Source organism: Cyprinus carpio, chromosome A10, assembly GCF_018340385.1.
Source record: "Cyprinus carpio isolate SPL01 chromosome A10, ASM1834038v1, whole genome shotgun sequence".
Classification (NCBI taxonomy): Eukaryota; Metazoa; Chordata; class Actinopteri; order Cypriniformes; family Cyprinidae; genus Cyprinus; species Cyprinus carpio.
The window spans coordinates 321,141-347,416 of record NC_056581.1 but is presented as its reverse complement, the minus strand read 5'-3'; the positions used below and the strand labels follow the sequence as shown (position 1 = coordinate 347,416).

At 37.3% G+C, this 26,276-nt stretch overlaps 1 protein-coding gene across 1 annotated transcript; it reads left to right on the top strand.

Moving 5' to 3' along the window:
- Positions 1-1,631: 1,631 nt before the first annotated feature.
- On the top strand, positions 1,632-25,725 carry LOC122146368 (methylglutaconyl-CoA hydratase, mitochondrial-like; the record flags this gene model as incomplete). The annotated part of the gene is given in 5 exon segments (XM_042764583.1): positions 1,632-1,653; positions 22,288-22,475; positions 22,559-22,609; positions 25,166-25,213; positions 25,611-25,725. Coding segments are annotated over 5 exon segments (351 nt in total), but the record flags the coding sequence as incomplete, so codon positions are not given.
- Positions 25,726-26,276: the final 551 nt, after the last annotated feature.

Here is a 26,276-nt window from a genome sequence, read left to right as displayed (position 1 = left end):
CGGCGCTGACTTGAGCAAAGATGCAGCAGAGTGAAGTAGGACCATTTGTTACTTAAGCAAGAGCACTAATAACAGAACTGGGTAAGTTAAAACTGCTAAAAACATTTATATAAATGTGCTGGTAGAGAAATCCTAATAGGTATTCCTCAATTAACATCATGAGAGAATTTCATGCACAGTCACATTTTGCTTAACGTCTTTGTGTAATTGTAAAATGTTAAACCCATATCAGAGATGAAAATTAATAAACTGGTAATGTATTTTACATCCTATTAGCTTCTTATTATATCTCCATTATTTTAGCCAATGGTAGTCCTGCTCTCTAGAGATCAGCTCAGCTGTTAAAAAACAAACAAACAGCTGACTACAAATTAGAAAAGTGTGGGGATATTCGTTTAATGGTTAATCCAGTTTTAGGCATTTTGATGAAATGTTTTAGGTACTCTTCCCATGCAAGCGATTGCAGCCATTGATGCAAATGGCTCTGGCCTGTGACATCAGAGTGGCAGGTAGTGCTTCATCTCATGATTTCATATGATCACCCGCTCTGTAGCTGATTCACACAGTTCAGTATGAATGATTAGAATTAAAGCCCCACGCTTCCAGTGTAAATCCATATTAGAGATGCTCCTGGGCTAATCTACACTGGATATCAGGTCTAGTGTGGGATTAACACCCCAAAGTGATTTAATGGCTTTATAAATTAATCTTGGTTCACTCAGTGGAGTTTCTCTTTGTGTTTGAGCATCTCTTAAGTGAATTAACATTTCTTCATTGTGCTGTCAGTTAGCAGATGGCCTCTTTCATGCTTTCTCCTCTCACACCCAGATTTAGATTTAGGAAATCTGTGCATGATGCTATAACAGGTCTCCTGCACTTCTTAGAATGCATTTCCACACCATATGTTTTCACACATGGCATTTTTTCAAATGTGAATATTTTAGGACTTATGTTCAGTGTAATTGCACAGTGACTCAAAGTTGTGATGCTGTGAAAAAAATAGAAATTTTAGAATGCCTTAAGAATAACTTTAAGTAGTTTTTAGTTTGTTTTATATAAAAATGAATGTGGAATATTATTTATTATTTGTTCTTTTCTGATGCCCTTGAAATCATGCTGTCATGGTTTCAAACTGTGAAATAAACTGGCTGCCTGGAGAGCTTAACATAAGAGTTCATAATACATTTAATGAAAAAAAAAAAATTCTTATTTGTGAAATTTAATTTTTACATTTATGCACATGGAAGATGCTTTTTTTATCTAGAGCAAATTAAACTGCTTGTTTATCAGTTTATTGATCAGTATGCACTGTTGTTGTTCAGTGTTACAAGCAAGTAACTAATTATCACTAAAGCATTAATTATCATTTTATTATCAATTATTATTTAATTAGAACACAGATTGTATTTTTCTTAGTTATGCATCATGAACCAGATTTTATTTTTTATTTTTATTTTTTATCTCTATTTGCTTGATTAACAATGAGTCACTTCTGAAGGAATTCATATTTATCAGGGTCTTTTGAGAGAGTTCACCAGACTGAGAGTTTTGTCTATTTGAAAACAAGTAGTCTAACTGATTCTCCACATTTTGACTTATTTTACAGCCAGCTCTGCTAATATGGGACTAAATTAGCCATCATCCCAGGCGCTGGTAAGTGCCTCTCTCTGTATATGTTTCTGTAATTGCTTCTGAATTCTTCTGAAGGTGAAGTATTGAACCAAAGGGCATATTTAAATGCAGTGTACAGTGTTCAAGTACAGTGCTGTGATCTTGCTGAAATGATTCACTTAATATGCACTTGTGTGCTGAACATGACACTTGAGTGTACATGTCCATAAGGTATATGAATGAGTAAATGCTATGAATGAAAAAAAAAAGTTCAGTTTTGAGGCGCATAGAAGTAAATTGTCCATGTAGACAGCAAGTCATTTAGACATTAAATGGATAGTTCGCCCAAAAATGAAAATGACCCCATGATTTACTCTGGACTCGTCTGAAAGAAGAAAGTCATATGCACCTAGGATTGCTTGAGGGTGAGTAAATTATGGGGTAATTTTCATTTTTGGTTGAACTATCCCTTTAAGATACATTTAGTTTGTCTCAAGTGTTTCAGTAATACTTTTTGCACCCTTTTTTGTTGAATCATATCCTGAAACTTTTGTATCATATCAAGAAATGTGTGTATTGTTACAGACCTATAAGGCAGCTCACTAGGTTTTGAAGCACAACAATAGCAAACTGGGCCAAATATTTCCAACTGCCAGGAAAAGGAAAACAGAACACAATAAAATTAATATTCAAAGGCACGTTTTCTTCCAAACTTCTGTGCATCATTTCCTGGAGTTGCTATTTTGTTTCAAAAATAGCTTTGTATCTAAAGTCAAAGGAGCAGAAGAGTAAACATTTCTGCTGTGCCTGTAAGTGACTGTCACAGATTTTCAAGCTGGAGTAAATATAATGTTACTCCTACAAGAAGAAACTAATTGCATTATTTATCAGTCAATAAATGGGAAAACAAATAAGCTGGAGTTAATTATAAAAAAAAAAAAAAAAATCTCAGAAGTTTTCTTATGTAATGCATTACTTTACTTTTACTTAAAAAAGTAATCTGATTATGTAACTTGCATTACTTGTAATGCATTTCCCCAAATCTGCTTGCAAATGGCCCCAGTATTTACAGACTTAAGTCACACTTTTAGAACATAATGGTAATTTTTTTGAACTTTTTAAGCAAAAGATTTCATAAATGTATATATGTATGAATGTGTGTGTGTGTTTGTGTGTGGGTGTGTGTGTATACATATATACATATATATATTCATTTGCAAAAACAGATAACTCTGTTTTTAAGTTTTCAAAAATCATGTTTTTTCATTGTGCATTCCAATTAATCTCATTCAAATTGCAGTTGGGTTATTTTGATTAGGTAAAAAAAAAAAAAAAAAAAAAAAAAAATAAAGATAAATAATACAGTTAAATGCAATAAAAACATTATAACATCATAAAAAAATATGATTAAATTTTTTTATATATATATATATATTATTATATATTATATTATATTATATTATATTATATTATATTATATTATATTATATTATATATATATTACAATATTTATTTACAATATTATTACAATATCCGTGTATTGTAAATAACAATGTTTTATACTTTAATAATTGTGTAGGTAGTAAAAAAACACAAACGGGGCAAAAAAAAAATGTATAATAATAAAAAAAAAAAAAAAAACAACTCACAGTGCTTTGGTCCAAATGCCTGCTTTCCTCTTTTACATTAAATAGGCTATACACACACCTCCGGTGAGACAGAACAAAGTCAATAGTTGTGGAACTCAAAAGCTGTCCAGGCTATTTTATTCACTTAAACGTTGGATGAAGTGATTATTTTCTTTTTAAAGAGGTCATATGATTCTTTTTTAAAGATCATTATTTTGTGTATTTGGTGTAACAGAATATGCTGACATGCTTTAATGTTCAAAAAACACATTATTTTTCAAATACTGTACATTATTGTAGGTCCTCTATGCCCCACCTCTCTCAAACGCGTCGTTTTCTACAAAGTCCCTTTTTCTGAAAAGTGCATACTTCTGTGATTGGCAGACTGATCTGGTGCATTGTGATTGGCCGAACACCGCAAGCACTCGTAGGAAATGTAATGCCCCTTTCCATAATCGTGAGCTTCATCTTTCAAAATAAATGTAAAGACAGTTAATAATGTCCTTAGTTTTACCATCAGTTCAAGTCTGAAAGGAGAACAGAGTCGCGTTACAAAAACAGTGATGAAGCTCGTGTGTGTTTGCAGTACACAAGCCACGGACGGTTAAGACTCCTGACTCCACTGTGTGACCCTGTGTTTCTCTCACGCACGCGCGCGCGTACACACACACACACACACACACACACACACACACACGCACACACACACACACACACACACACGCCCCGCAAAACTCCTCATTTGAACATTCAGTAGCAAATCCTTAAACTAATAAAACATACTTACAGTAGCTGATTCAGAAGCGCCAGATTGTCGTAGCAAAGTCAGTATTACCTCCTCTCCTAGGTTCACGAAACGGTCGTCCATAAAATGCGTTGCTGTTCTGTTGTAAGTAATCTTAAAGATTCCTAAATGCATTTACTTTTGGAAGGCCAAATAAAGTGCTTTTGCTTTCTCCTAGATACACACACATCTCCCTGACATGACTGCTTCAACACTGACTGTGTTACTGAAACCACGCCTTCTTTCTTTGCATGAACATTTGGGCGGCATTACCCAAATATTTCCACATAGTGACGTAGAGATGTGGGGGCGTGTTAGAATGAGCTGTTTTAGGGGGGCGTGGCAGAGTCTTAACTTTGATAAAGAATATCTCTTTGGATTTGAGACTTCAGTCTTTGCAACTTTACAGATCTTCTTCATGCACCAAGAGCTTGTAACACTCCAAAGAGAAAGGAAACATTGAAATCGCATCATATGACCCCTTTAATACAGATGATGCCAACGTATTTTTCGATAAGTCACTATGCTAGAAATAATAATGTTACCTGCTTGACTGAAAGGGTTGCCAGGTTTTTGTACAACAAAACCCTCCCAATTGATACCCAAAACCTGCCCAAATTAACCACTTTTTAAGGGGTCCCTCAGTAAAAATCACGTTCCGGGGGCTATTGGGGCTACATGTTATTGGGGTCACATCAACCCGTGGACATGAAAAACAACCTGCAGCAACAGTGATAAAGTACCCCAATTCTACGGGAAAAACGTGGACTTGGCAACACTGTGACGGATACAACGGACACAAGCATTGTCGCGGTGTGACCACAACAGCTTGTCGTTATCTAATTTGTCGAGCCCGGTCTCATGAAACTGAGTATTTGGCATACTATTTATATGCACTTCCATGAGATCTGGTTAAATTTGGCACGGTCTCCCTGTTTCACTAATAGTAGTATGGCTTTCCTCTGTGTATACATATCCTACAAGTACAATTTTAACTGTATTATTTGTGTCCCCTTCAAAAATTGCTCTTGAGAAATGTAATGTATATTGCCCCCCCAACTGTTAGATGAAATTTATGGCCCTGTGTGTGTATTTATATATATATATAAGCATATAAAACATCTAGGCAAATTATGTGGATGCTTCATGGTTGTCTTAAAGGGGTGGTTCATTGCGATTTCACTTTTTTAACATTAGTTAGTGTGTAATGTTGCTGTTTGAGCATAAACAATATCTGCAAAGTTATGAAGCTGAAAGATGGAGTCTTTTAAAATTCTGGCAGTTTAATGCCTAAAAAAATGGCTGGTAATGACTACAACAAGTTACTTCCCGGGCTTGTGATGTCACAAACCCAGATAAACCTCACCCTTGTCAAAAGGTTCTGCACGATCCTCTTTAATAATATCTTCTGTTTCGGGCTCAAACTGATAAGCAATATTAACAACAACGTTATTTACAATACAACCGGAGCACATTCACTGAGGTGAAGGGCAGGAAGTTAAGATGCGCACTAGAGGCGGTTTAGCCAATCACAATACACTGGGCTAGCTAACCAATCAGAGCCCATCACCTATTTCTGAAGGAGGGGCTTCATAAAAGAAGGAAATGATCAGCGTGTTTCTCAGAGAAGGGACAGAGTGGTGTGGAATAAAGGTAAATTATGTGGAAAATAATGCGTTTTTTGCAAAACGAAGCATTAACACATGTTAGACTGCACCCCATAAACACAATCAAGCCTAGAAAAAAAACAGTGAACCACCCCTTTAATGAAACATATCCATAGTTAATGTGATGAACCACACCTCTTGTTACACCTGTTTGAACTTACAGGAAACTGAATTTATCTGTTCACTAAAATTATATTGATATCAGCTAGTTGAAATTAAAAATGTTAAAGAAAAGTTAAATTATTTTTGAGAGTGTGTTGTCAGTTGTTTGCAGATGACACTCTATTAGAATACAAAATCAAACTAGATGGCATTTAAAAATGTTCAAGTGCCCAAATACTTCTGGGGCTACTGTAGTTCGTAAGATATAGGACTATTCTGCATCAGACAGCTTTGTTATGGCTATGGTTTGTTGGGTGAAACCAAAAACCAGTGGCATGTTTTTCAGTTCCATTAGATCTAGGTACATGTGGTTGAGTTGGAAAGTATCTGTGTTTCAGTATATAATGTCAGTCCAGACAGTCGGTGAGGTTATCACTCAAGCCAGAGGGTTTCTGTCTTCAGGATGAAAATAGGTCACCAGAGATTTGGCACCCATCCTATTCAGCAGGCTGAGAGAGCCTGGAAAAACAGTGGCGAAGACGTCAGACATTATTTGGTTGTGCTGTTTTGTGCCCTTGAACCAGTTTGTTCACTGACCTGTTATCTGAAGATGTGAACATCTTTGCGGATATCTATTTCTACAGTTTCAGACCTGCAGTGGTTTTCCTCTGCTTTAATAAGTCAGAGCATGTTCCTTTTAGTGCTCTGCTGATAATGTGTAATGCTTTCTTGCTACTCCAAAGATAATTATTTAATTGACATCCTGATTACCAAAAAGTGCTTGATTGGTAGCGTTTGGAAAATTACAAGACTGTAAAGGATATTCCACATGAAGTCTTGAGCTGTTTGATAAATAAATATTTCCAGTTGGTTGTATTGAATTTAAGTGTATAGATTATGGGATTAAGAGTATGGGAGCGTAGCCTTAATCATGCCAGCCACTTCACCACGTGAAGCTCTTTTCCAATGACTCTGCATGTGGTGGGGTCAGAATAGCAAGGGATATTCACACCCTGGACTGATGAATCACATGGCCACATGCCTTCGGCACAGATATGCCGGTGGGGAAGGACAAGGGTGACCAGGGTTTGGGCCTTCCTTTTGAGATTTTGTAGGTCATTACAAACTTTCAGTGCTTGGAAAGCTGTACAGAGCCTTAGTCTTTACACTCTTTAGGAAGTTAACTTGTGACAATAGAAATGCTTCTGCCAGTGGAGATTTTAATATTGTTTATACCATGGTACACATATTAATGCAGCTGTCAGAGCCAGGACTTTTTCTTTACACATGAGAACAACCAAGGAAGGAAAGGGGACTATTTACTCAAAAATGTATTGGGTATTCTATTGGAAGTATAAATTGGCTTCCATTTGTATAGACTAAAGAAACACCAAGATGCTGTTGTGACACTAAAAATTGTTGTGTCTGGAGGAAACAGCTTATCATTTAATGACTCGACAGCCTATCAGCTAATCTCCAGCATGTTTTACACTTAATAATAGTTTTGGATTATTTTTTAGATATTAAGGCACACGTGATCCAAATTGACCATTGCACTTTATCCTCCAGTAGTAAGTAATACAGACCCTCTCATCTCCCAATAGTAAGAGGAAGACCGTTTCTCAATATGCAATCTTGCGTCCTTGTGCTCCCGCTCTGCGTCATCATTAACCATCGAAGTTCAATTCCAATACTCAAGAACACAAGTACAGAGGATTGTGTTCTTGATAACGAAGATGCATCGAATGCAGAACTGTTAGAAATCCCAGAAGAAGCTGCGGGCGGACGATATACAGTAGCTTGTACACTTTTTTCTGTTGTTTATTGTGTATCGCTCCCTATAACGTGCTGTGATGATCAGTTAAGCACCAAGATCGCAGCGCATCTCAATTCTCACGAAGATGCATTTTGTGTTCTCACGTCCTTCCGAGTTCGTTCTTTCAAGGTAGCTCTTTTTAGGTGTCTTTTCCAGACTTCTTTTTTTTGGGGTTGAGTTACAGCCAATCTCTGGTATAATGACAGCAGAGCTTCTCAGCCACTCCAGCAATGGACACATCCCGGAAGAACTATCTGCATGGATTTTTGCATATAGTTCCAGCAATCAACTATTGGTGACAATACAAAATCAATTCAAGAATTTGAGTGAACTTCACAAGGAATGGACTGAGGCTGGGGTCAAGGCATCAAGAGCCACCACACACAGACGTGTCAAGGAACTGGACTGTTGCCCAGTTTTCCAAAGTCCTCTTTTCAGATGAGAGCAAGTTTTGTATTTCATTTGGAAACCAAGGTCCTAGAGTCTGGAGGAAGGGTGGAGAAGCTCATAGCCCAAGTTGCTTGAAGTTCAGTGTTAAGTTCCCACAGTCTGTGATGATTTGGGGTGCAATGTCATCTGCTGGTGTTGGTCCATTGTGTTTTTTGAAAACCAAAGTCACTGCACTCGCTTACCAAGAAATTTTGGAGCACTTCATGCTTCCTTCTGCTGACCAGCTTTTTCAAGATGCTGATTTTTCTTTTCCCAGCAGGATTTGACACCTGCCCACACTGCCAAAAGCACCAAAATTTGGTTAAATGGTGTTGGTGTGCTTGACTGGCCAGCAAACTCACCTGACCTGAACCCCAGAGAGAATCTATGGGATATTGTCAAGAGGAAATGCACAATCAGCTTGTAACTCTCCAAAGAGAAAGGAAAACTTGTAATCATATCATCATATGACCCCTTTAAAAATAATTGTCTTGAATGTTGATTCACCTACTTTTTTCACAAATTTTGGGTAACACTTTACAATAAGGTCCCATTACTTAATGTTAGTTAATGCATCAACTAACTAATACATTATCTGACAATGTTATTTTTCAGATTGTTACCAGGCAGCCACACTGTGGGAAAATCACTTCACTGGTTTATTTTCATAGTTCTTCATACTTCCTGTCCTGTGCTGGGAATGATTGTGTTATGTGTGTAATGAGGAGGAACAGAAGGTCAGTCCAGGCTGGTAGTATATAGGCCTTCTGTAACAAGAGAGACATGTGAGACATGTGTTTTTGTTTGTGAGAGGTATGACATCACTGACACACCTTTTAAATAGTGCGTAATGCAGTGATACCAGATAAATAGGGTGGAGTGTTAACAGTAGATGTTTTGTATGTGCTTGTTCACATTTTATTTTCTCATGGTGTTGAAAGAGTACTTGAATAATATCTTAACCTTTTGGAGTGTTTGTGTGGCATTGCAAAATTAAAGTAGTTCAAGGGATAGTTCACCCCCCCCCCCAAAAAAAAAATGTATATTTATCTGCTTACCCCCAGGGCATCCAAGATGTAGGTGACTTTGTTTCTTCAGTAGAACACAAACAAAGATTTTTAGCTTTAGCCGTTGTAGTCTCTCAGCCGTACAATGCATGGCAATGGTAACAGAATCTATGAGAGAAAAAAAAAAAAAACATGCTCAGAAAAATCCAAATTAAACCCTGCGGCTCGTGATGATACATTGATGTGTAAAGACACAAAACGATTGGTCTGTGCAAGAAACTGAACAGTATATATATCGTTTTTTTTTTTTTTTTTTGCCTCTGATTCACGCAATGTGATCAACTGTTAGAACTCTTGTGAATGCACTTCACAGCACCAGGCACGTGAGGCATCATCATCATCTTGTTGCTTTATGGCGGATTGCAGATTTATAAGTGCATTACCGCCACTTATCTCTCAAGTGGACCATTGACACTCCTGATTGAGATTGTAGATAGAGTGTTAATGGTGCATTTGAGAGATAGGTAGCGGTAATGCACTTATAAGTCTGCGATCCGCCATAAAGCAACAAGAAGAAGATGATGCCTCATGTGCCTGGTGCTGTGAAGCGCGCAATATATTTTTACCACAAGTTGGTGCTGCCCCAAAACTTTTTGAGTACCTTCAGGGCAGAATTTATAAGTTAAAAGAGCAATTTTTGATATCTCCTGAGCACTGTGTCGAAATTCTGCAGGTAACCTCATGTCGTGGTTGCGATAAGAAACTCCAAGTTTGGTCTGAATACGATAAAGTGCTGAGGAGATAAAGTCTCGTGTCCACTTTGGCAAACTCTTCAAATTCATTTGTGCGTTATTCGAGAATGATTGGGTCTATCAAAAAGTTTTTAAATTTTTTTTTGCCAGGATGGTCTGTGTCAACTTTGGTGAAAATCGGACGAACCGTTTAGGACTAGTTTGAAAAAGTAGTTTTGTATTGTATTGTGTTTTGTAGTTTTTATAGTATCAAATGTTTAACAAAAGGTTTGATTGACAGCAGTGGTTCTTGAGGCAAAGTTGTTCTGAATGAGGAAATGTAACATATTATTCTAATATTGTGTGTGTGTGTGTGTGTGTGTGTGTGTGTGTGTGTGTGTGTGTGTTTTTGTATGTTTGTGTGTTTTAGAGAGAGAGAGAGAGAGAGAGAGAAACATTGCATGATACAAGAGGCATAAAACACTATGGCACCATCCAGAGGCCGATTTCTTTCAAATTTCTCACAGACCTCTAAGGCCATGAGTCAAACAGGCCCATCGAGTTTCGTTCCGTTCGGCCTTCGTTAACCTTGTCTAAAGGGCACTCAAAATTGTCTGATTCATTGTCCGATAGCGGTCATGTTTTTCACGATACACCAATGCCCTCATAGGTATACGTGGCATCTTAGACAATGACACTGCATGCCAAATTTCAAGTCAATCAAACTAATAGGTGCTTAGTTAGAACCATTTTCATTTGCTGTGACATCAGATTGAGCTCTTTCATATGTGTTCCAGGTATGGTGAAAATATCTCATTCTATTCAAGAGTTATAACCATTTAAATAAAAGTGGCCCCACCACTGATCTATATATATGACTGGATTGCTCATGTAAATAATTTTTTTACTTAAGATGTTATCTGAAATGTTTATGGTCTTTTTGGGCAGGATAAGCGCTATATTGAAATCCTTTAGGTGGGTGTCAGTTGCACACTTGCTGACACAGGTGACTGATCCAACACAAAATATATTTATGTACGTAATTACGTAGGAAATATTAAACATGAATATATATCTGATATTAGTATCTGAAATTTATTCGGATATACAATATATATTATAAATACAAGCCTGTTACTATATTGCTCTATTGTATTGAAATTCAGAGCTTACCACACATCATCTTGGAAATAAAGCTTTATGTCTTTAAGTCCATAGCATACGCGGCCAGTGTTATTTCTCTGAATACGTTATGACGCTTGTATTATTTTATGTCCTGAGGGAGCAATATCTATTTCAGACTCCTCAAGATGCCATTTTATTTTAGCATTAGGTTCCAGGAGTAGCCTAATTTGTTTAATTAATTATTAATTTAACCGACGTTTAAATCATTATCATGCAGTTACCATACTGTACGAATAAAAAACAACATAATTATATAAACCATGAATGTACGAGGCGAATAAATGCATTCATACAAAGCATAAATCTATCATTTGCATATGTTGTGGATTTGTCTGTCTGATGTTCGTCATGTTCATCTGATATTCGCTACGGTAATGTTTAGGACATGGAACTTTTTAATACGCAGGGAAAATTCCCAAAGTTAAACAAATAACCATTTACATGCTCAGGATGTTTGCGTTGTAAGAATGTATAGGGATACATAAGATATAGAAACGCTGACTATACTTGGGAATACCAATATGGTGGCGCGGCGGCTTCACTTTTTGATCAGTTGGCCCCGCCTACTTCAAATGCTCTGGAGTCCTGTAGTGACAAACATTGCAACTTCAACTTGGTTTTGATAACTTTTGCTATTCAGACTCCAAACTCCAGAGAACTTCTCTGTTTGCTTCTGACTGGGTGAAAACCTCAGACTAGTTTTCAAAAGTAGGTTTTGTGAAAAATGTAAAAAATAAGAACACAATTGTTACTTGTTTCTTTTTATAGAATTTAGGCCATTATTATGGGCCCCCAAAAAGGCCAAAGTAAAACATTAACTGTAAGGTTCCATCCTCAAAATGTTCATGTTATTTGAAAATAGAAGAACAACCACTTCTGCCTTGTCCATGCATTTTCAGTCTCTAAGTCCTGTCAAATTGGCCAAGATTAGATTTAAAGGCTGCAGGGATTGTGTAGCCCTTCCAAGAACTCCAGCACATGTTTGACTGTGATGCTTTTTCTTGACGGCCGCTCTGGTTTCTTGGAATGCAATGTGTAACTCTCGCCAGCCTCTGCTGCTGATTTCAAAACAACCCTGAGCTAACCTTCGTCACACTCTTTGCCCTCCTTCTTTCTCCAACGTGTTGACACTGTTTCTGGTAATCGTTTTTTTTTTTTTTTTTTTTTTGGCGGTGGTGGTGGTGTTGTAAATGCATTGAATAAAGGCAAAGTCAGGACTGGTGTGATGCAAGGATTTCCCTGAATTTCTTGTGAAATCTCTGCTGCATAATGAGTGTTGTTTGTTACTGAATGCTGCTCAAGTCATTGAGTTTAGTCCACTAATATGGGGAGCAGCATTTGATCTAATACTGTATTTCTCTAACATCAAGGATTATCATAAAATTTAATAAGCCATTGAAAAGGTGTTTGGCAGCCACAGATATAAATTTGATTGTTTAAAAAACAGTTAGTGGCTAATGAAAGAGAGTACTGCAATAAAAATAGATCTATCGTTGCTCATGGTAGCATTTGCATATTGTATTGTTTACAGTAAGTAAGATTTGTGCAGTTGAGTCAAAAGATGGTTTGATTAAAATTCAAGTCAAAGGAACCTGTCTTTTTTTTTGCAGTAACATGCCAAAACAGCAATTTTCCAAAGAAAAGAGTCATGATTCAAAGATTTTAAATGCGGATTGGTTTAGAAATGTGATATTCTTTTTTTCTGAGTTAAATCTGGCATAATTTCAATAATGTCAACAAAGGTATTGCAAAAGAAAAAGAAAAAATCCTACGCTTCTCAAAAGCTCTACAGAGTTTCAGGAAATCAACCTACAGTCGTGGCCAAAAGTTTTGAGAATTACATAAATATTGGAAATTGGAAAAGTTGCTGCTTAATAATTTATAATAGCAATTTGCATATACTCCAGAATGTTATGAAGAGTGATCAGATGAATTGCATAGTCCTTCTTTGCCATGAAAATTAACTTAATCACAAAAAAACCTTTCCACTGCATTTCATTGCCGTCATTAAAGGACCTGCTGAGATCATTTCAGTAATCATCTAGTTAACTCAGGTGAGAATGTTGACGAGCACAAGGCTGGAGATCATTATGTCAGGCTGATTGGGTTAGAATGGCAGACTTGACATGTTAAAAGGAGGGTGATGCTTGAAATCATTGTTCTTCCATTGTTAACCATGGTGACCTGCAAAGAAACGCGTGCAGCCATCATTGCGTTGCATAAAAATGGCTTCACAGGCAAGGATATTGTGGCTACTAAGATTGCACCTAAATCAACAATTTATGTTTCATCAAGAACTTCAAGGAAAGAGGTTAAATTCTTGTAAAGAAGGCTTCAGGCCGTCCAAGAAAGTCCAGCAAGCGCCAGGATCGTCTCCTAAAGAGGATTCAGCTGCGGGATGGGAGTGCCACCAGTGCGGAGCTTGCTCAGGAATGGCAGCAGGCAGGTGTGAGCGCATCTGCATGCACAGTGAGGCGAAGACTTTTGGAAGATGGCCTGGTGTCAAGAAGGGCAGCAAAGAAGCCACTTCTCTCCAAAAAAAAAACATCAGGGACAGATTGATCTTCTGCAGAAAGTATAGTGAATGGACTGCTGAGGACTGGGGCAAAGTCATATATTTTCCAATGAAGCCCCTTTCCGATTGTTTGGGGCATCTGGAAAAAGGCTTGTCCGGAGAGAAGAAAAGGTGAGCGCTACCATCAGTCCTGTGTCATGCCAACAGTAAAGCATCCTGACACCATTCATGTGTGGGGTTGCTTCTCATCCAAGGGAGTGGGCTCACTCACAATTCTGCCCAAAAAACACAGCCATGAATAAAGAATGGTACCAAAACACCCTCCAACAGCAACTTCTTCCAACAATCCAACAACAGTTTGGTGAAGAACAATGCATTTTCCAGCACGATGGAGCACCGTGCCATAAGGCAAAAGTGATAACTAAGTGGCTCGGGGACCAGAATGTTGAAATTTTGGGTCCATGGCCTGGAAACTCCCCAGATCTTAATCCCATTGAGAACTTGTGGTCCATCCTCAAGAGGCGGGTGACAAACAAAAACACACTAATTCTGACAAACTCCAAGAAGTTATTATGTAAGAATGGGTTGCTATCAGTCAGGATTTGGCCCAGAAGTTGATTGAGAGCATGCCCAGTCGAACTGCAGAGGTCTTGAAAAAGAAGGGCCAACACTGCAAATACTGACTCTTTGCATAAATGTCATGTAATTGTCGATAAAAGCCTTTGAAATGTATGAAGTGCTTGTAATTATATTTCAGTACAACACAGAAACAACTGAAACAAAGATCTAAAAGCAGTTTAGCAGCAAACTTTTTGAAAACTAATATTTATGTAATTCTCAAAACTTTTGGCCACAACTGTACAGCCTGACTCTGCACATTAAAGAAATTCCCAAAAACTGCTTTTTAATCACCCTCATGTTTTTCCGAACCTGTTTATGGTTGTGATTTCTGTGAATTGTCAGTTCATATTGATTGCTAATGAAATGGGAAGACTGCAAGAAAATGAGATCAGTCTTATCATTGCTCTTGATTATATTTATATATTGTGGTTGTCTGTATGTACAGTGTAAAACTCACAAACTCTTACAGGGGACATCAGATGCAATTCACTACATGGTGTTTCTCTTATAAATGTGTCTTAGCAGTGTGTGGACACAACCACCCTACAATGATAAAAATCCTTTCACTCTTTTTTAATCCCCAAAAAACCTAAACGGTCTCAAATATCATACTGTTTAGGTTTTTTGAGCAGTATGACGTCATTTTGCTCAGGCCCCACCCATGACCACTGACAGATTGTCCTGTATTAGCATATCTCTGCGCTCGACAACAATGTCTCGTAAGCAATGCAGGTGTTTTGTAGTTGGATGTAAAAGTGAACTTTAAAGGGATAGTTCACCCAAAATAATACAATAAACCGGATGCGTTTTCTCAGTTGAGAGATCGAAACCCTGAAATTACACTGAGCAAAAAAAAAAAAAAAAAAAAAAAAAAAAAAAAAAAAAAAAAAGACGTATGTATTGGTATTCTAAAAATGTATTGTCATATCTGTGTCCTCTTATGTCAGATTCTTAAATTAAATTCAATATGAATAAAAAGACATGTTGGCTATTAACAATCAAATTAAATCGCTATCAAAAAAATCCATAGATGGGTAGATTCTGCATAAATTATGTTAAATGTAATTATGTTATAATAAAAGAAACTTATTAAATGGCTTTTTATTTTTTTTTAATCGTTTTAATGACATTTCTGCCCCTCTATGTGTGATGGCAGTGAGATGAGAGAGAGTGCTCAAAACTCTCCAGATCGCATAATTCAGTGGAACATTAATACAGTATCATCCTTTGTAAAGAAATGAGGCGTGAACATATGTGAATTTATCATTATCTTTCTAAATGTGCGCTCTTTTGGGCTAAAGGCTTAATGGAGCTGTTGAAAGTAGCCATGATGACAAATGAATCGGCACAGACACAATTCAATACATGAGTTCTTTTCTATGTGAAATAATCATAAATACCAGTTTTATGCTGTTTGATTATGGCCTCGAAGGTCGCAGTTGGAAGCTGTTAACCCATGCGTGTGCAGTGGATATGGCATAACTAAACAAATGAAACAAACATAAATGTGAAAAGGCAGGGCCCTGTACAAGGCAGGGCCCATGGGCTTCAGCCCAGTCGAGCCCAGTGGTAAATCTGGCCATGGCGCTTGGATAGGAGTAGTCAGACTGGAAAGACAGTCAGTTAGTGCGGCTGTGCCCTAGATTTATAAACACTATGATTTATTCATGTGTCTTTTTACCAGGGAGAGGTGGCATTTGCCCATGGAGGGCTGGGAACTGCTTTATTAGTGAGCACTTATGCAACACGTCCCTGCACTTTCATGTGTAAACATATTTTACACAAGAGCTTGAGTAAGAGTTGTGCAACTGAGTCAAAAGATTGCCTGATTATGTAAATTCATGTGAAAGGAACCCAGAAGTTGCGGTAACATGCCAAAACTGCAAATTTCCAAAGAAAAGATTCATGATTCAACGATTATAAATGGAGATAGATATAAATGGAGGCATCGAAATGTGATTTTACATTTTTGAGTTAAAGCTGCCATGATTTCAATAGTGGCACCAAATAAATTTGCAAAAAACCCTGCAGTATTTACATTCTCCAGGAAATCAACCTATATTTAACTCATAATCAGGGATGCCATACTGTATGTTTTTTAGTCTGGTTCTCATGAGAGCACCTGGAGATATGGTTTGGTGCTCACACTGCACATAGCATGAACGTTTTGATATTGACCCATTAAATATAAAATAATTAATAATAGTAATGATAGTATTATTGTGTTTTACTTATTTTGTTTCTTTTTTAATAAAATGATGAACAAAAAAAGTATTTATAATTTATAGTATTATAAATAAATATTTATAGTGCTATTATATTTTAACATTTAAAAGTGACTATTAAATAAAAATACTATTATTTTATTAAATAAATACAATGCTAGTATTTATGGTTTCTTTTATTTCCTTTTTTTATGAATTTTCAGCATTTTAGAACCTAAAATCAGCAAGCTTTTATTTTTTGCGGGTTGCAAACATCACAGTTATGTCACTTGCAGCTGAGCACGCATGGTGGATGCGCTGGCAACAAGTGGAGGTAAATGGGTAAAATCCATGGAATAAGAGAAAAAAAATATTTTTGTGCCTTTTGATGTCAAGATCGGAATGCAAATAATTTCGATAGAATACTTTCATCAAAGACGCCATTTGAAGCTAAACGCAGATGTTTAAATGGACATACAGTACTTTGGATGAAAACTGCTATGATTACTCTACTTTTAAAGCATACATTTGATTTAAACAATAGGTCTACATAATATTCACATATGCTGTTCAGAGGGGATGTATTGTATTAGCCCCACAGTTACAGCATGAAATATTATTTCAAACATTCTTACATTTTTACATTTATTTTATCTCACAATCCTGACTTTTTGGGGGGGAAAAGGGAGGGGAAAAGAGAGAATGATGAGTTATTTGTCCTTATTAGAATTGTGTGATCTCGGAACTGCGAGAATAAAGTCAGAATTTTGAAATATATAATCAAATTTACCTTTTTTTATTCTTTTATTCCATGGCTCCATAGACTGCAATTTGAAAACCATCAATTTCTGCCACAAGATAGGCTCCGCCCACAAAAAAACTTCATCCCTGTTTCAGATCTGTAAGACTACCCCACGTCAATTTCACTGAATAACTGCTTATCGCTGGGTGACTAGCTCTTGTAATATGTGGAAAAATTGTTGAAAATTAAATCTAATAAATATAATCTGTAATCTTTTTAAACCTAACTATTTTGTTCCGTATCTGTGTAATTCTCTATCTGTAAAGGCTATCTCTCCCGGGTTTTCCGCAACCATGATGCGCGCACATCCTGAATGTTTGCAAACCTATAATTGGTCTATATGTGCTGTGGGTTTTAGCACTTCTGAGCACTTTGTCGCTGCGTGTCAACCGGGGGCTGGCGATGAGCCCTTTAGTGGGCGTTCTCACTACTGCCTAAAGTTGTTGTTGACAGCGAATCAGTTTTCTTGCCGCTAAAAACAAACAAATTGGAGGCAATATAATATAATATTGAATTGGTACATAAAAACAAAAAACAATGAGAAACAGAGCCTGCTCTTTTCCATTGTGTATGTTATGCTGCGTTCCAGGCATGTTTTTGAGCCCATAAATCATGACTTCAAATCACGACTCATGACTTTGTAGTGTTCCAGGCAAGTCACGCCAAACTGCCTGAGCGCAAGGAATTGTAGCTAGATTATTAAATTTATTGCAACGTTATATTGTCCTAAAGTCTATTTCTCACTGTGTACCACTTGCAAAACACCGCATCCGTTGGCAATATTATTCTTAGGGGCTGCCATTGTTGTTTCGTGGGCTATGTGACGTCAGAGCTCAGAACTGGGAGTACATCGATCTAGTAAGAGTTCACGGGTGGGAAGTCACGGGTTTGACTGCTGTTCCGGTGCATTTTCATGGGTAGAAGGTTGGAAAAACATGGGTTACGGGTTGCCTGGAACGCGGCATTAATCTACGGCAAACAGCGTCACCGCTGGAGCTGAGCTCCTCTCACATGATCACATGAGCTCTACCGTCTTCTTTCCTATTGGCTGTCACTGCCGAAAGTTGCTCTTCATTTGCATAAAGGTGAATGATTCTAAACTTTTGTTGTGTCACTGGACATGCCCCATCCACTGTCACTCGTGTCGCCAGAAATCACCAGCTCTCCATTGAAATGAATGGGATCGTGTCGTTTTAGCCCCGTTCACACTAGCAGCGACTTTTGACTGCATGTCACCAGGAGCTTGTGATGAGGTTGCTAGTGGATGTTCTCAATTATGATTGCCTTGTCAGCGAATCAGGTTTCTCTCCATTAAGTACAAACATTTTGGAGGCAAAAGACTAAATATAATCTAAATTTAAATTAAATCCGTACATACAAACAAAAATGAATGAGAAACAGAGCCTACTTTCTTCCACTGTGTATGTTTATCTATGGCGCTGAGAGGACATGAGCTCTACCGTCTTCTTTCCTATTGGCTGTCGCTCCCGAAATTCGCTCTTCGTTTGCATAAAGTTGAAGGATTCTGAACTTTGTTGCATCACTGGACACGCCCCATCCTGTCGCTAACGGCCGCTGTCGCTCTGAACTTTGTCGCGTGACTGGTCTCGATTGAAATGGTTGGTATTGTTTGGTTGTTGTTTTGCGTGTCGCTTGTAGTGTGAACGGGGCTTGAAGCACGTCAATGAAAGCAATGTAACAGTTTTGCGTTTTGCTATGAAACGGGCGGTGCAAAAAAAGCATATACAGGTCCTTCTCAAAAAATTAGCATATTGTGAAAAAGTTCATTATTTTCCATAATGTAATGATAAAAATTAAACTTTCATATATTTTAGATTCATTGCACACCAACTGAAATATTTCAGGTCTTTTATTGTTTTAATACTGATCATTTTGGCATACAGCTCATGAAAACCCAAAATTCCTATCTCAAAAAATTAGCATATTTCATCCGACCAATAAAAGAAAAGTGTTTTTAATACAAAAAAAGTCAACCTTCAAATAATTATGTTCAGTTATGCACTCAATACTTGGTCGGGAATCCTTTTGCAGAAATGACTGCTTCAATGCGGCGTGGCATGGAGGCAATCAGCCTGTGGCACTGCTGAGGTGTTATGGAGGCCCAGGATGCTTCGTTAGGGGCCTTAAGCTCATCCAGAGTGTTGGGTCTTGCGTCTCTCAACTTTCTCTTCACAATATCCCACAGATTCTCTATGGGGTTCAGGTCAGGAGAGTTGGCAGGCCAATTGAGCACAGTAATACCATGGTCAGTAAACCATTTACCAGTGGTTTTGGCACTGTGAGCAGGTGCCAGGCCGTGCTGAAAAACGAAATCTTCATCTCCATAAAGCTTTTCAGCAGATGGAAGCATGAAGTGCTCCAAAATCTCCTGATAGCAAGCTGCATTGACCCTGCCCTTGATAAAACACAGTGGACCAACACCAGCAGCTGACATGGCACCCCAGACCATCATTGACTGTGGGTACTTGACACTGGACTTCAGGCATTTTGGCTTTTCCTTCTCCCCAGTCTTCCTCCAGACTCTGGCACCTTGATTTCCGAATGACATGCAAAATTTGCTTTCATCGAAAAAAAAAGAACTTTGGACCACTGAGCAACAGTCCAGTGCTGCTTCTCTGTAGCCCAGGTCAGGCGCTTCTGCCGCTGTTTCTGGTTCAAAAGCACACGCCTGTGCACGGTGGCTCTGGATGTTTCTACTCCAGACTCAGTCCACTGCTTCCGCAGGTCCCCCAAGGTCTGGAATCGGTCCTTCTCCACAATCTTCCTCGGGGTCCGGTCACCTCTTCTCGTTGTGCAGCGTTTTTTGCCACACTTTTTCCTTCCCACAGACTTCCCACTGAGGTGCCTTGATACAGCACTCTGGGAACAGCCTATTCGTTCAGAAATTTCTTTCTGTGTCTTACCCTCTCGCTTGAGGGTGTCAATGATGGCCTTCTGGACAGCAGTCAGGTCGGCAGTCTTACCCATGATTGTGGTTTTGAGTAATGAACCAGGCTGGGAGTTTTTAAAAGCCTCAGGAATCTTTTGCAGGTGTTTAGAGTTAATTAGTTGACTCAGATGATTAGGTTAATAGCTCGTTTAGAGAACCTTTTCATGATATGCTAATTTTTTGAGATAGGAATTTTGGGTTTTCATGAGCTGTATGCCAAAATGATCAGTATTAAAACAATAAAAGACCTGAAATATTTCAGTTGGTGTGCAATGAATCTAAAATATATGAAAGTTTAATTTTTATCATTACATTATGGAAAATAATGAACTTTTTCACAATATGCTAATTTTTTGAGAAGGACCTGTGGCTAGTTTTTTTTGTTTTAGTTTAAAAAAAAAATTAATTTACTTGTAAAAGAAAAATTAAATATAAATAACTAAATAAACAAAATAAAAACCACACCATAGAAAGAACCCTAAAGTTAGTCCATTTGACTTGCACTCTCCATACCATGTCTTCTGAAGTCAGATGATAATGTGAGGAACAGACTGAAATTTGAATCATTCACTGATAATCTTCCCATCCAGAGGAATTTTCTTCATTTTAGGCAACATAATGTATCTCTTACACACTGTAGCTATCTGTTACTCTCTGAGTTACGTAACTGCATTCAGTCATGCCACACAAGGAAACCAGTTTTAAACCAGTGGGATTTCTATATAGGAATGCAGACGTGATTATTGTTATTTTTTTTCTTCTGAAGAGCAGACTGAAATTTATCACAAGACCTAAAATGCCCTTATTACTTGCCAGATATCACTTGATCTGCTTTTAAATTTAATCTTACATTGATGTTTACTCAACAACCCTGGTCATTTCTACTCTAATGTAGTTGCATGGAAATATTAAAGCATCTAATTTCTATGGGAAGAAAATGACAGCATGCAGGTTTTAATATGAGAATGTGTACAGTAAATAATGACAGAATCTTCAACTGTTCTTTAAACTCTGATAGAAGAACATCAAAATATTTATAACATTTCAAAAATGTAAGTTTACCTTTAACTTGAACTGTAGTATACATATCTTTTTTCTTATTACTTGTCATGCCAAGAGCCTCTAGCTATACTGGTAAATGCTTTCAACATACTACCAAGGTATCAAATAAGTTCATTTCCTGCTTTTGAATAGACAAGATTGTTGCTTTTGTTTAAAAAACATTACAGACTTTCATAAGGAAACACAGGTTCAGATTCTTCAGAGTCTTTTCTTGCAGTTGTGGGTAACACTTTAATTGTTACTCTTAACTAGCATGCATATTACTAACATACTGGCTCCTTTATAAAGCACATATTAATGCCTTATTCTGCATGAGTGTATTTTAGATCCCTTAATCCACCCCATACCTAAACATAACAGGTACCTTGCTTAACTATTAATAAGCAAATTAGCAAATTACTGAGGCTGTATATAAAACACGTGTTTTGCTTTAATCATCTCAGAAATACACATGGCTGAATCAGATAATTTATGTGTCCTCTTTCCCACTTTCAACACACACTTTTTGCTACATTTTCCTAATGCTCATCAGAACTGACCTGTGCTCAAATGAGAAGTTTTGTAACACTTTATTTTGAAATCAAAAAACATCCTTAGAAATCACATCTGTCACTTTGACAGCCTTAGACAACAGAGAGCGAAAAAGAAGAAAACTAGTTTTTGGAAGGCAGGTATACAGCAAAGTGTGCAGCATCTATTTCATATAAATGCTTTCTATTTATCAAACAATCCTGAAATATTTTATCATGGTTTCCATACTGTTTTCAATACTGATAATAATCATAAATGTTTCTTGAACAGCAAATCAGTATATTAGAATGATTTCTGAAGATCATGTGACATTGAAGACTGGAGTAATGATGCTGAAAATTACATCACAGAAATAACTTACATTTTACAATATATTAAAACTGAGAACAGTTCTTTTAAACTGTAATAATATTTCACAGTATTACTGTTTTTACTGTATTTTATTCAAATAAATGCAGCCTTGGTGAGAGTCTCCATTAAAAAAAAAAAAAAAACATTTCAGAATCTTACAAACCCTAAACTTTTCAATAGTATGTACTCAATCACACATGTTTTGGGTGTGATTCTCAGTCACAGATTTATATAACATGTCTAATAGAATAACTAGCTCTTTGAATCTTATTTGTCCTGTTCTGGCTACAGGGGGAACGCAGCGTCTGCCATGAACTGTAGGTGTGTCTGTAGCTAAAGAGCTGGTATTTACGGCGCGGGTGCTGAGCGGGGACGAAGCCAAGCGTCTCGGCCTGGTGAATCAGGCTGTGGAGCAGAATAAGAGTGGAGATGCGGCGTATCTGCGAGCTCTGGATCTGGCCCGTGAAACCATCCCTCAGGTATACACAGCTGTGCTAGTTCATTCAGCTAACATCTTAGTGACCATTGTTCTGATGAAGCGTTGATGATTGTTCTCTTTCAGGGGCCAATAGCGATTAGAATGGCCAAGTTAGCAATCAACCAGGGAACAGAGGTAAGATTGCACATTTTACAGACTTCTCTGGTCAAAAATAGTTATTTTCTTGTGCCGAGGCCATTTCACACAACCTGTCTGTGACTTGAATGTTATTGTAGAGTTTTCCATTTGCATCACAAAAAAGATAAGGGAAACATTATCACCTCTGTTTGAAAAGATGTTTATTTTCATATTTTGCTTTCTGAAAACCAGACATACTGTGATGCATAAGATAAACCGTTGTGCTGTACTACATACTCTACGTCTCTCGTCTTACCAGCGAAAGTGTGATTTTACATGAAGTCATGTGCAGCTGTCATCGGAGAAACCAAAGAGAGAGTCTGCTTCATGACATTACCTTGACCCCAGAGGCCAGCCTGTCAACACCGCAGGTCCCTCAGGAAGTGACCTCACAGACCACCTCAGCTTTTCTGTTGAAGTCATTAAAAGAGGAAAATGCCAACATAGGCACTTGAAAATGTGGCTCTACCTACATTTTTGCAAAACATGTCTATACATAAGAGGGCTAGGTGATAAAACCATAATGATAATTATCACAATATATTTTTCCCTCAATAGAACAATAACACATGTTTGATATAATGTTAATGTGTTAAAAGCTGCATCACATGGACCAATTATCAGATGGGTTCATAAAGCAGCGCAGTGTTAGGAGATCGGTCTCCTTTTTCATTCAAATACCATAGAAACCATATAGTTGCATTGTACCATGGCAGTGAGTTGCTATGTGTGGTTTTACCCCCCACAACACTGCATGTTTTCCATGTCTCCTTAATCAAGCACACCTGATTCAGATCAAATAGGTGTGTCAGACAAAGAAGAGATGCAAAATGTGCAGTTTTGGGGTTCTCCAGGAACGTGACTGGGAACCATTGCTGTAGATGACCAATGGTTCGTTTTAATAAAAGTAGAGTCTCAAACAGTTAGAATGTTTACATTTTACCCATTTAATATGAGGCTGTTATACTTTTTGAAGACATTACTGTGTTTTTACTGTTTTTGTTAATGAACATTAATTTACATCTGCATCGTGCTGTCAAAGTCAGGGAACACAAACATGATTTGAAACATTAGAGCAGACGTTAGAGCATGCAGAAGCTGAGAAATTCATTCTCTATTAAGACAATTTGTAAAGGAAATAAGACTGAAAAGGGATTTTACTTAAGTCTACTCATGCATATTTTAATGTAGAAAAACATTTTATTATTATACATGTTTTGAACATTGTGCCTCAGATGTGTGAAATGTTCACCTGTTTAGCAAGGGTTTGTCATGAAAAAAAAGAGCAGTTTAAAAACAATTAACTGTCAGGTTATAACTTTCACTCACAAGACGAAATCTGCCTTTAAACTTGAAAGAAATAAAGATTTGTCAGTTATCATGATAATTATCAATATCGACTGATAAGAAAAACTTTAGCCTGATAATTCGCCCAGCCCTAATGCATACAATTGCAGAAACACTGCAGTTTCCAGCTAAAATTAACACTAGTGGCATTAAAACCTAAACAGCTTTTATTCCTTTTCACATAAATTATGATTACATGATTACAGGGACAGATTATTGATTAATAAAGACTTTTTTTATTATGGTTCCTTGCACAATACCACGTTATGACTTCAAAACACTTGATTTTTTTGTAAACTAATGCATTTTGCTGTTTCCATCACATAACCAGCTCCGTATGTATGGCTTATCTAAAAATGTAAACTTGCTCAACAGCACACCTGGTAGCATTGTACTTGTGATGTGAAGTGCTTTGATATGAGTCCCATGATAAAGAGATAAAGAGCTCAAAGACTTGTAGAAGCAATCTGAAACAGCATGGTTGCCTCAGCAAATGCGTTTTTATCTCACATTTGCTTTTGTTTACATTATCGTTTAGGTTTACGGTCAGGCTTAGTGATTAGTGCTGCATTACTTTCAAATGTGATAGAATATTAGTCTTTTATTAGCCAATTACTGGACATTTTGTTTCTGGACTGCCATGATATATATAGCAACCAACGTAATAAAACTTTGCCAGATTCACAGTAATCTGTCTTGGATCAAACTGAACGCGCTTTTAGTACCACTCACCTGAGATTTCACTTAAAAGGAATAATGAATCATGCAGGAAGCAAAGTGAAATCATTTTGTACAAATGCTCATTTCCAATGAAATGAGTTTTTCACTAGTTTTTCACTAGGAAGCAAAATAGCTTGTTTGTGTCTGACCTTATTTTTTTCTTTTAAGAAGAGCGGTAGTTAAATACAGAAAGAGCTCTATTGAGCCTTTAATGGCAAAGGACATTTGCTTAAAATTTGGTTGTTTTTCTAATGAAGGGTTCAGATATTTGTGAAATATATTGTTTTTGTGAAAATGCCAAGGTCACCTACAAAAGTAGGACTCTTTTTTCTGTTGTCATGAGGAGCTCTTGCACGTTTATTGGATGGTTTGTTCCTGCAGCTACAAGGAGAAAAGAAAGTGTGTTGTGTATGCATACAACATCGTGCTTGATGTTTTGTTTCTGCGGATGAAAGGGGATGAGGTTGTTTTTTTTGTTTGTTTCAGGTGGATTTGAACACTGGATTAGCTGTTGAAGAGGCATGTTATGCTCTGGTATGTTTACTCTATGAACATTTCCATTAATCTGAGAATCAAACTACAGTTTTGCCGTATGAAATATTAGTCTTATATTGCTGGGTTGGGTTCCAGAAGTAAAAACACCATTTGTTTTCATCATTGAGTAATTTATTTGAAAATGCCTCTATTATGGATTTTTGAAAATTACCTTTCATGCAGTGTGTAACACAGCTCTTAGTGAATGAAAACATCCTGCAAAGTTTTAAATCTGAACGTGCACTAAGTATAAAGTTATTGTCTCTCAAAAGAAAGAGTCGACTCTGAATCATTGAAGCAAGTCGTTTTTGTCAACTTGAAACATTAGCATATTGCCCCACCAGTTGTTGGTCTTTTCGTTGGTCTAAGAAAATGCAAATTCATTCTTTGCCACTAGGTGCCGCTTTTGGATCCAATCAGACCAATCATCGCAGATTAGCGTCACGCAAAGGAGGAGTTTGGAAAAATGAATCGTTGAGTGAATCGTTTGGGAGTCGTTGAGCAAATAAGGTAAAAATAAATGCATATTATTAGACAATGAAAGTGTTTTTTGACCTTGCATGCATGTCAGCCTGTTGTTGGTGACACCCAAAACCAAAATATGAACCTTTCATTACCCATAATAGGGCACTTTATTTTAACAGTGATGAATAAACCTTTCAAGATTGATTTCCATGTGGGCGGCGCTCTGACAAATTTACTCAAGTTCGAGTCCCAGCTTGAGGTCTTTTCCCAGTTCTGTTTCCCCTCTCTTTTCCTGTTTCTCCTCATAGTGTCCTGCCAAAATGCCTAAAGATTTAAGTATATAAAAGGAATGCATGCAATGCTTTAATTGTGTATAATCAGTCTGTGTATCAGCCATTTCAAGTGTTAACATAATGCACTTCATGAAGAGAGCGGATGCTGGCCTAGATCACTCAGGAAGCCACTATATTTAGCTCTTAAGAAGCACAGCTTCAGCGTTCCTCTGATATATGTGACTCTGTTGTCTCCTAGGTGATCCCAACCAAAGACAGGCTCGAAGGTTTGCTGGCGTTCAAAGAGAAACGTCCTCCTCACTATA